General features: G+C 41.8%; 1 protein-coding gene and 1 non-coding gene across 2 annotated transcripts; one reads left to right on the top strand and one right to left on the bottom strand.

Moving 5' to 3' along the window:
* Window positions 1-564: 564 nt before the first annotated feature.
* Window positions 565-4,985, bottom strand: LOC124298733 (juvenile hormone esterase-like). The gene is made up of 10 exons (XM_046751146.1): window positions 4,458-4,985; window positions 4,241-4,381; window positions 3,952-4,099; window positions 2,686-2,871; window positions 2,396-2,586; window positions 2,116-2,293; window positions 1,876-1,968; window positions 1,511-1,614; window positions 1,157-1,419; window positions 565-1,096 (listed from the first exon to the last, which is right to left on the bottom strand). The coding sequence occupies exons 1-10, from the start codon at window positions 4,659-4,661 to the stop codon at window positions 871-873; spliced, it is 1,734 nt and encodes a 577-aa protein (XP_046607102.1). The 5' UTR covers window positions 4,662-4,985; the 3' UTR covers window positions 565-870.
* Window positions 4,986-5,234: 249 nt separating this feature from the next.
* Trnar-ucg (transfer RNA arginine (anticodon UCG)) lies at window positions 5,235-5,307 on the top strand. The gene has a single exon. It is a non-coding gene; the product is annotated as a tRNA-Arg (tRNA).
* The last annotated feature ends 6,706 nt before the right edge of the window (window positions 5,308-12,013 follow it).

The raw sequence follows: 12,013 nt of genomic DNA, 5'->3' as shown, positions 1-12,013 counted from the left end.
CGTCACTATTGTGCCGATAATTATACCGAAACGGTTCGACAGAAATAAAAAGAAAAAAATTAGTTAATCGCCGTCGTCATTTTTACCAGGAACATTATCATTATTACCCTTCCAGGGTATTTTCACTCGAAGACAAAAATTTTCTGAACTTGGTGGGTGTAAGAATATTTTGGGGCGTTGGCGACATGCGTATCCATGGTGACTGTGAGAAACTGTAGGATAGTCCATCATTACAATGTATTTTCACTTTATCAATGTCACATCTGACCTGAAGAAAGTTCGTATGAACATGCGGTATGCAGTAGGAGACTCGAAGCACCGTGTTCAATAATTGTTAACCGACCGAAATTGCCTTGTACAACTTTTTTAATTACGCAGATATCGTGGATTGTTCAAATTCAATCGAAATAACGCTCTTGTGACCGATGACGTTAAGCGTTTTACTACATGTACTCATTTCAGTTACCATTTTGCATGTAAAAAGTTGGCAATGACTCCGATATTAGATAAACATTTGATCGATAGATTTACCATGATTACGTTTCGGACGGACTGACAATAGACTTTGTAGTTGAAAAGTATTTTATTTTTTATTCATTGATACATTTGATACTCCAAGAACTACATATACCTGTGTAAAAATGGACTTTCATGATTCTATGGCGTGGTGATCGAGGTCTCGCTCAGACATTTTTGTTATCTTCGGTACGTATAAATCTCATTCAATGAGAAATCAGATTTCTGTTGTATCGGATGGTAGTAACGTCATTGCTACGTCAGTTTTCTTTTCGCGAAAACCTTGCTAACAATCATCTCTGATGTCGATGAAGTAGCCAAAATACTATGCACCAATCAAGCTAATTCGACATCTTATTGTCTTATAAAAATTGACCACAGCGTTGTGGCCAAGATTATTATCGAAGGAGGCGCGATGCCAGATGCTGCAGATCTGTCAACGGCTGTCATACCCTCATCCCGAGCGATCGTGTACTCTGACAAATAATTGGTACCGTCGTAGAACTCTTCGTCGATAATTAGATACGGGCCAAAGGGGGTGCTCATTGATTCCCAAGTCTTGTCATCAGCTACCGGTACGCTGTGAATGAAATGGGAATTAGAACACAAACTAGGAATGAAGTTAGTAAATGGAACTCACCCGCTGGTAGCAAAGGTCGTCCACAACGATACCATTCGTTTAGCCACCGTCACGTCTGTGTCGGATAAATTGCTAGACAACGGGAACAGGTAAAACAGTTCGTCAGAGTGTCCGACACCAGTTTCGAATGGCAGGTCCTCAGCGGAAACCAGTACGTTGTTGGTACCAAAATATCCGAATCTGTAGAGGTATGATGAGTTGTAGAGACTGTTGGTCTGGAGCATTTGGAAAATCGGCGCCTTAAACGCGAAGACACTGCATATCTGGGTGAATTCATGAAAGTGAAAAGAATTTAGTTCTCCATAGAATACAGGTGAAAATGTAATCGCAATTATCGCTTATTCATGTATTTACATCTATGATTCCTGGAACCATTGCTAGAAAATCTCCAATATCATCTTCATTGAAGTGGACGTATGTCAGGGTTTGTCCGACACCGCCCGTTAGGTCTTCGACTCCTGTGAAATACGACAGACAGATATGAGTGACATTTGGGCGGAGAACATCTTACAAGATCGAATCGATTGGTTCAAGTAATTGTGAATAGTGTTATGAAATGTTACAAAGGCCGATATCGGTTACATGTCGTACCAGCGAGATGCTGTAATTGCACGGGCCGACGACGAGGACCTTAAATATTGATTTCCTTGCGTTAAGAAGCACATGTTATAAAGTTCACTTCTAAAATTATATCAGCCTGAAAATGATTTCGTACTTACCAAATGCTGAGAGGATGAAAGATGTCAGATTGTACTTTAGAAACTGCGTGTTCTCGACGAATCCATATGGAACAAAGTAGCTGGTGTAATACTCTATTGGAAGACAGGAAACAATACATTCAATCGATAAAAACTCTCTCAAATTATTTCTGCAGGCATATTAACGAATGAAATGTGACAAACATGGATAGGATTTTCGACGTCTCGTCGAATCTTATCGATCTCTGGTTTTTCACCTACCTGCAAGTGCGAAACTACCGTCGTGTTTATTCGCCCCTGCGATCATCGGTATTTGGCTGAATTGTCCATTGGAAATCAATGTCAGAGGATCTTCTTCAAGAAATTTTTGAGTCCCGGCGGTTTGAATAACAGCTCGATGACCCCCAATCTCGGTGAGGCCACCAGCACTGTATGTTGCCTTGAATGGCAATACAATAAATCATTTGATCGCAATTGACAGTAATACTTCTGGAATTCGTATAACTTATTCTAAGGATCGAAATTGCTTTATCCAACCCACCAAATACGTGGCGAAACCGTCAAGGATAGTTTGAACGGTTAACTCCTTGAAACAAGCCGCCAGCTCAGTTGTATTTGTCTGATTGCAACCCATAACAGCTCCGAGTCTCGTGGCAGTTTGAACAGGATTGTAATCCATGACCCATGGTGCGTAGGCAGAACCACTTTGAAGAATTACTTTGTGAAAAAGTCCTGAAAATAAAAAGGAACAAAGGAAAGGGAAGAGAAGGTGAAATTTAATATTTCAACTGCGTGAACCCGACCGCCAGTGGTTGTAACTTGTAATCTCACCTGTCGAGAGCGGACTGATTTGATGAAGGTTCACCGAGGCCGCTCCTGAACTCTGGCCGAAGAGTGTTACTGAGTCTGGGTCACCACCAAAGTATCCTATGTTGTCCTGAACCCATTGCATAGCCATTATTTGATCCAGAAACTGCACGTTTCCGGGTACCTCATCAGTTTGCAAGCATAGAAGACCTAAAGTACAAATTTCAGTCTTAGCATTTTTATACATATACGTATTCTTGATTTGAAAAACCCGTAGCAACAATTATAATATTATGAGCACCTTCTGTTTGATTTCTCATTATTGCTAACTCGATTGTTTCTATTTCCTTCGTATTTGTAGCATCGATCAACTGGTGATACGGTGATACGTCAATCGCCGGTTAATATAACAATTCTGGCAAGGATAGAGATTGGGTAGGCAGAATAAAAATAGCTGATATTCACCGGCATTCAAATACGGAGTGCGTGGTATATTAAGAAAATATGTGGTTCTGTGACGGCATGATCATACACTTATACGAAAAGTATACGTTTGAAGAGACTGTTACTAAAAAACGAACCGTCTGCATTTAAAACAATTTCTACGTAGCATATTTATTTCATATGGTATTGTCACGTCAAATATCCAGTTTGGACAAGTTTGCAAGGTTAGTTTTGTTAAGTTAGATTAAGCGTATCGGATGTCCTGTGACGTTCAATTTTTAGTGACAATTACTCAACAACGAGGTGTTTTAGAATGACCGGAAATGAGCGTTCTCTCGGTGTCAAATAACTCGGATGATTAAATAACGCCAAAGTAGAAATGGGGGCCGAATGCCGCAATTATTCTTCTAATTTCGGCGATGTTTCCAAAGTGAAATTAATAAAGTCACCGTTATTGGTACAATAATTTGAGAACAAATTAAGCAGCGTTATTTCAAAGTGAACTCATAAAGCGGTGTCTACGACCATTTAAATTGTAATCGACCATTGGTATTTCATATGAATTTTTCGTGGTTGAACATTTTTTGTAACACGTGCTACAAACAGCTGCTATAACTAAGTTTTTAAGTGGTTCGTTATCGCGATTCAGCATACGTACATGCAGCTAAACATGAGAAACGTTGTACGAAACAAATCTGGCAGTAATGATCGATCGATAGCATTGAAGTATCCTCGAACAAAAGTGATTGCTTATCTAAAATCATTTCAAACATGACTTGCGAAGAGCAATACTTGTTGGACTTTTATCAGGGACACGTCCTCGGCAAAGGGTTCAAGTCCACTCACCCAATGGTCCCAAACGAAATTGAGGCACGACAAGAATCACGTCTTCCTCTAGCAGCTGATGGGGTTCGTACAGCTGGGCATATCCGCTCATGAAAGTTCCTCCGTGGAGGTAGATCATGACTGGTAATGCAGTGTCTTCACTGTTGACCTGTCACGTGTGGAAATTACTCAACTAAATATTTCGGTGAGATTGATTATCTCTCGATTACATAAGTACCCTCCAGTGTTTAGAATCTTACAAAACGCCGCAGAGTACTTGATTCGATCGTTTCTATTCCTTCGAACTCACCTCGGGTACGTAAACGTTCAACGTCAAGCAGTCTTCATCTACACCAGACAATGGAGTTCCAATTCCACTATTTTGCGGGCAAACCACTCCGAATTCGGTACCGTTCCAGGTACCATTCCAACTGCTGACGCTTACCGGTGGCTGAAAAAGTACTAGAATTTATAATTGCTCGAGTTGTCTGGTCGTTTGTTAGACCAAGACGTGTCGTCTCACTCACTCTGAATCTCAAGTCGCCAACTGGTGCTTCAGCGTAAGGAATTCCCCTGAAAGCGTATATCGTCCTGCCAGTCCATGTGCTTGTTTCTTCCAGACCAATCACTGTGCCCAAATCACCGACAGTCACGGTTGCATTTAACCCGGAAACCCGACCGGTCAGACAAATTAGTGGCAAAATAATGGCAAACATTTTTGTGAGGATCATCTCGAGTTTTTTGATTTCGTGTGTCCAGTATCGTTATAACTGATCCCCACCAAAGCCTTGTACCGTAAATTACTAATATTCTCACTAATTTCGATTCACGAGTTTTCGCACTCTTTGCACAACGTAGAAATTGATGCGCGAAAAAACCCCGATCAAATAATTCGAGTTTCTCCAACAGCAGTTTGTCGGTTACTGAAGGATACTCAGCGGCTTCAATTGGCGGCACTGCAAATTCCCGATAGCAACAAATTTTTTCATTTTGTCCGCCTGAGTCTGTTTACCTATGAAGTTGAATCTAATAATGCCGACGAACATCTGATAAGCTTCGTAATTGGGTGTGGATAGCAATGTTTTACGATAGTAACGAATCCGTTATCATAATGGCTCAGCAAGCCTCAGGATATATTTTGGTGACAAAAAAAAAGAGAGAGAACGTATTCCTTCTTTACGATATCTGCGGCACCGATTCATTCGAATTAGTGATCACTTGCTGCAACGTTGAAAAACCCAGGCGATCAATACCCAGCTGTTCAATTCAGAATGGATAGATTTAGTTTACACTATTTCGTACAAGACCGTGTGGCCTAATGGATAAGGCGTCGGACTTCGGATCCGAAGATTGCAGGTTCGAGTCCTGTCACGGTCGTCACGCAGTTTTTTTACTTCCAATTTTTCTCGCCACCTTGCACAAAACGTACTGTCGACTCGAAGTAATTGGGACAAGGTGAGCACCGCTTCCATTATTATTTTACTCATGTCAGTTGTATGATTTATAGCTCGTACGAATTATCAATATTCCGCTAAATGCTCAAACGTGACATTAGCTACTTATCGATCGCAATTTCTCACTTGTTATATCAATGACTGATTCTACATCAGTCAACGATAACCGTATCCGCTATCTGCATTAGGATCAGACTTCTTATCTCCCAACCATTTTTTTACATTGGTAGTAAGCTTATAATTGTAACTCTTTTTTTTTCCATAAGAACAAGATAACAGTAGAGTAACGGAGTCTAAGCAATAAGCAACTATTCTTCGGCCCATATTTGCTAACTTAGCTTCCTTTTTTGCCTATCTATTGTATCATTGGTGCTAGGGTAACTTTTTTTAAAATAATTTTTATAATCGGACGCCATAAATGTGGTCCGTCTTCAGTAGAAATCAATATAGATTTCTTCAAAAATGGGTTTGGAAAAAAATTGGGAGTTGTGTCTGGAGCACAAGTACACCCTTTCTTTAATACATCTAAATCCAATATGAGGTGTTTAGCGATGAGGAAACCACAGTAGACGTGCGTACCAGCGGGCGCGGTCATAACGGCCGGTAAGGCAGAGTGCATATTGACTGTCAGTCGGTACTTCCAAATTCCTTGGGTTGGCCAGTAGTAAATTAAATACTCGCTCGGTATAGTAGACTCTCGTCATCTAAAGGCAAGCTGTTGAAATGATAAGAGATATGTACCTATCTTCGAAAGGTACGTGAGCTACGAAGGTTAACATCTAACCAGCGAAGAAAACTTACCCGTACATAGATAAAAAAACGTTTGATCGATGCGCTTGATGAATATACGGATTTCTATATGCTCCGTAAAGATGAGGAGGACATCGTCACTCCCAGCTTCCACGGCAAACGAAAGGTCGCGCCTCGTCAGGCCTTTATTGAATGACACCGGTGACTGGGTTCCACTAGACTCTGATTGACCTCTAGTGAATTATTGTCACCCTGATATGCATAGATATAACGGGGGTGAGTGTTGCGTACTAATCTGTCTGCGCCGCGCCGTAGCGAAAATGACTGGGTGGTATTGCAGTGCGGCTAAACCGCGCAGAGACGGGAGAATATGCTGCGGTAAACTGTGGCTGGCACAGAGACAAACACCCTGCCTGGAAGGCAACTCTAGATTAATTATAATAAACGGGTGACCAGATAGCGCGGGGAACTGGACAGTGACATATTGCTCCATCACGTTCTGTTGATTTACTCATCTTCCTAACCACCCCTTCGTACATGCGTTCATACAGGCACTGTACATGACGTACACCCTCAGGTAGAATCCAGCAGCGTTCGCTTTACGTTGGAAACTTTATACTTAATTCTGAAAACGTTCTTTTTCCCCCTAGAGTCGCGCTTTTTCGCTCTCTTTTTCTGGTTTGTTTGTAACGTACCTACTGTAGACTCTCCGCAATGATATATACGACGTTGTAACTCTCTTTCTCATGCTCTGTGTTTTATGACGCTATTTTAGAGCTATACAAGGTATTCCTTAGAAAAGAATTCTTCTTGATTAATACAGTTCGCGTTTTTTGTTTCGCTTTCAACAACGCTAGATTCTACGTAGCTGGTCGCTTCAAGCTAGCCGAATATTATTCGTTCACTAATCGAATTTAGGAAATGAACCTGACACATTCGAAATCAATACTTCCGGATAATCATGAGAATTTGATCAACCTAACAAAAATTGATATTTAGAAGTGCGCCGTCCACGGCTTGGCGACGGTTAATGAACAATGAATATTCGCAACCTGGGAAATCACAGAACACAGGACACGGTCCTCGGAGATTGACTCTCCCATTCTATGTAGCTCCGGGAATTCTCCAGGCAATTTACATGATTGGCCCTTGACGGGCCCTCATTAGGGGGCCCTTAATATTAACCCAGATCCCAACCTGTGGCCGTCATACGCGGCTCAATATGGTGGGGATGCTTCAGAATTGGCAAGCCATCGTCGCTCATCTGTATTGAATAATGTCACATTACGTTTCCACAATTTGCCGGGAATCGAATGTGATTCGGAATCCGATGTTCACTAATGCAAGTATATTTTTACTATCAGGATTCAATTACGCATCGGTGATCATTACTTGATGCGTGAACTGATGATTCGGTGGAATTTATACTTGCTATTTCCACTATATTTGAAATGCGTTTTTCAATTGAAAAATTTCGTAAAATCGACAGGGCAAAGAGAAAAAAAAACAGTTATGGTACGAGAACTCTGGAGGTTTTGTTCGGTAAGAGGGAAGATTGTTTGCGTGTATTACCGAAGGTTGAGATAATTGGTCTCAGCTAATTTATGCCGCTCATTATCAATGGTAATAAATATTTGAACGTATTTGAAAAGGCTCCGGGCAATCCACAGTTATTATACCAATGTTGGCAGATATTAATTGAATCTCTGATGCGTTGTCTACCCGTCCAGGGAAATACAGCCCCTTCCGCGAGTCTCCCCCTCTCGTTCATGCCCTAGTCCTTATGTAACGCCCGCGCGAAATTCCCCCGAAATATTAGCTGAAATTCTTCAACCACTTCACCGTGTTCGTAGATTCGATTGCTCGTTCATCGCATAGTCTTGCGAAGTGGCATAAAGTCGAAATGGCAAAATCAGGGAGTTTGCCAAGCTGCGTGAGGATACTGCTTTATGGACCGCAAGATGTTCTCTCCTCCTGTCATACACCCAACGTCCTAGACATGTTTACCACCGCGTGTCCTTTACACAGTTCCCGGATAACATTACCTTGCCAGACGAGGGACATTCAATTGTTCTCGAAGCGTACGCAGAGCTAGTTGGGCACCTACCTACCCTACCTACCTATCTATCCACCTACGTGTTACATCCAGTGCGAACCTGGTGTCAAGTGAGAAATGACTTCCTGGGCAACAACTGCTAACTGCTCTCTCATTCTACAGTATATGGTCATTGCGCGTCGTCATTTAAACACTGACTCAACTCCTACGGAAACGGTCCAACCAGACTGTTCTAGCTGTCGAATTAAACTATCCGTAGCTTTTGATTTCTTTAATCAGTACAAACTGGCGTGAACCAATTCTGCTGAGTAGGAGAACTTATTGTTGCATGAATCCAGTCGAAATTTGGCATGAAACGTCAGGTATTTGGTAGAGATTGGCCACGAAGCTTATAAAACTTCTGTTTGCCACTTTGAGTTCGAGAGTTGCGAAGCTATTTTCTTCGTTATAGGTATGTTAGAATTTTACTGTGAAATTAATTGAACTTCAAAAGAAAGTTTTTTTTTTTAAAGGCACTGAAGTTCTGAAAGAATTTTCATTAATTCATTTTCCTTTTTTGATCTCTCTCTTCTTCTCTTTATGGTATATGAAATTTGATGAAGGTATTTTACTGGTTGGCAAAGGGGCCCTGGGTCACGTCTGCGCCTGACTTGACTCAATCTATTCCTGTTATACATTCATATACCTTCTTTTGTATATATCTACGCAGATTATATCTTCGCGAGTATGTGAGTAAAACATACATAGAAGAAAACCAGGGTTATTTAAACGTGCAGCAATACCTTTGACTGACGTAGCGACGTAGGTAGGTATGCTAAATGACTGGCAGAGACCAGACCTTTCAAGCAACAAGAACCCTGGGTGTAAGGTTGGAGCCTTTGCTAACTTTGAGATGACGGTTATTAATGAGAAACGCTGCGTTATGCTCCAACCCTCAATCTAGGCGAAACCCCGTAGATAGTTTCTCTCGCAGATCAATCTCCATTTTCTATTCCCGAAACTGTATTCCCATTGATAACACCGATAAGTCCCGTGCCGGTTTAATTTCGCAACGCGAATTCTTCGACGGGTTACCAGCTCGCTGCTTCAACATCGGATCTTCCATTTCAAATGGATCCTGACCTTCATATCTTTCTAAATCCATAATTTCTAATAATTATAACTAATTTCATTGTGTAGGTATTGAATTGCTTTATTTAAAAAGTTACATTTAGATCGGTATCGTGAAATGTTTATCTATTTTTCGCGTTTTCAATTTTGATTTTTCAAAAGCATAATTCAACAAAAATTTCGAGCCTCTTTTGTGAAAAATTATATGTACCCAATGTAACGATTCAGTATTTGTTACGATGAAATAGAGATCGTTGATCATATTTACTTGCGGTAAATCGTATTGAATTGTGATTTGGTTGAGGTGAAACGCATTGCATGCCGCCTGAAATGCGTCTAAATGGCTGAGAGGAAAATATAAAATAAAATTAAACAGTATTATTCTCTCGTTTAATCGACAAACTGGAGAACCTTTACAGTTCCATGATCGATGATTTACTCGTCAAAAATTTGGGAACGTGGGAAGGTTTTCACCTCGTTTGAAACACGTTTGGAAATATAATGAAACTCGCTTCAGGAGTGAAAAATTTTCACACTCTGGCGGGAGGCGTTAGAAAGTTTTGAAAGAAATCTGTATTAAAATGGGAAAGTTTCTACCGAAGGTGTAGGGTGAGTATAAGTGGGTACACACTTCCACCGGTACAGCTTGCACAGTACCTACGACAAAGCGATTGTCTCAGGCGAGAAACAAGCCGAGACTTATATCGTCGTAAACGCGCTCAGGGACAGAAAATATAGGAACAAATCCTGCAGCTCGAGGCTCCTTCCATTCCCGCCGGGATGCTTGTTTGTCCGGAGACCAGATGTAACTCTTCCGTTAATATTTACCTTAAACAACTAAATTTCAACAAAGCTCTACAGTATATATACAAATATATATACGTTTAGTCGAAAGCACCGAAACGTGCGCAGTTATGCACCGTATGTAGACACACACGAGCCGCTAACTCGACGAAACAAAACACGATCGATCTAATTACCCACCCCTAAACGTATTAGTCGACTGATTGGTCGGTACCTGCTAACACTCGGAGACTCTATTAATAACGACAGTCGGTGTTCTTCGATCATCTTGTGCTCCACAAAAAGTAAACAAGAAAACATTACGGTTGGATTTTTCTTCGTATTTGTAAAGAGCTTGCAGAGACAGACGGTGCGATTATTTTTAAGCAATTTCGCGGCAAAATTTTTCCCATCAATTTTTGAACGTTGACTCGTAAGCTTCCCTTTGGAACTTTCTACGTAGCGGTACGTAGCAACGTATTATAGACGAATACCAATATCTGTCGGTCGACGACGCTGACCCATAATGCATTGCGGTTAACATATTGGATAAGTACCTATAGAGGTACGCCCGGAGGGTCGATCTCGCCCTACGCGGAGGAAACGGTTACATATGCATGACATCGAGCGTCGTCAATCACATGGCAAATACCTCGACAGCGGGGTATGTCCACATCCAGTAAAGGACATTATCGTTGACCGCATAACGAAACGAGGTCGTCACACCTTACGGGTAAGCTGTAAATACGACGTGTACAGGAGCAGGGTTTGTGGTCATATTTTCCGGAATGAAATCGCGAAGGGATTCCAGTTGTGAGATAGAGGGTGAAAAACGAGGTAGAATGACGTGGGTTTATCCTCAGGAATTAAGGATCCATTGGGGGCGACGAAATTCTACCGGGGTTGTACAGGCGGCGTACAGTATAAGCCATTATCTAACCGAGCTCACCTCGCTCCTTGGAGCCCAGGAGTAATCCAATCAAACTCTGATCGACAAAGCAAGATGTCATTGGTTGATCCCCGGTTCACCCGGGGTGCACACCCCTATCTGTACCAATTAGCCTTTAGCCAGCTATAATTGTTGGACTATTCTCGACCGAAACTTGGTAAGGAATAACCGGTTGCGACGGCTGAACACGGTCGAGATATTCCCGGTTATAGCGTTATAATGCCGGGCAAGTAGTCTGTTAAGACTGTTCCTACTGTTAATCCAGGAGCACGAGGACAGGTTGTATTAACTTTGCCGAAACCACCGCGGTTTAATGGCGGTACGAGAATATACATTCGACTCTTCACGCATCGTGTCTTTGTCCTCCGCTCCGGCAGTTGGCCTTCGACGAAGAGGGACACGTAGGCATGCACTTGGTTGGCTAGGTGTTGTGTTGTATGTAATACGCACATGTGGGAAGAATAGCTTTCCTTACCCGGTAACCGCAGACACAGTCGCCGAAGTTGTTACTCCGATATCTGAATACCCATCTTTTGCGGACGCTTTTGTGTCCGTGGTTGTGCGAGGGTAGAAATTTGGAGTGAAAATTCTCGTAGGATCGCTCAAGGCTGGCGTTTGGTGAATAAGGAGTTGATTCATCGCTTGGAATATTGTATACATGTTTGTTGAGGGAAATTTCTGAAATTCGTCTGAAAACGCCCACTCGTTCCTTCTAGGGTTCTTACGCGATCAGACCAAGTCAAAGTTTACCTCTGCCTCTACTAGACGATATAATAATCAACGTTTCACAGCCGGAAGGTGCACGCTTTGTCTTCCGTATTCCGTCCCCGTCATCTCCTACGGGTAATTACGAGTGTCGTTCATCCGTAAAGTTGACAAACTCAAGCGACATCTGCAAACACCCCTGACAGTTATATGAGGCAAAACCTCTCTTGGGTTAAATGCAATCTTGTACAGTTCTGCCTGGATCTCGCGGTGACT

The sequence above is a fragment of the Neodiprion virginianus genome, chromosome 2, assembly GCF_021901495.1.
Source record: "Neodiprion virginianus isolate iyNeoVirg1 chromosome 2, iyNeoVirg1.1, whole genome shotgun sequence".
Classification (NCBI taxonomy): Eukaryota; Metazoa; Arthropoda; class Insecta; order Hymenoptera; family Diprionidae; genus Neodiprion; species Neodiprion virginianus.
Note: the sequence above shows the minus strand (reverse complement) of the source record. Positions and strands in the feature narration are given on the sequence as shown.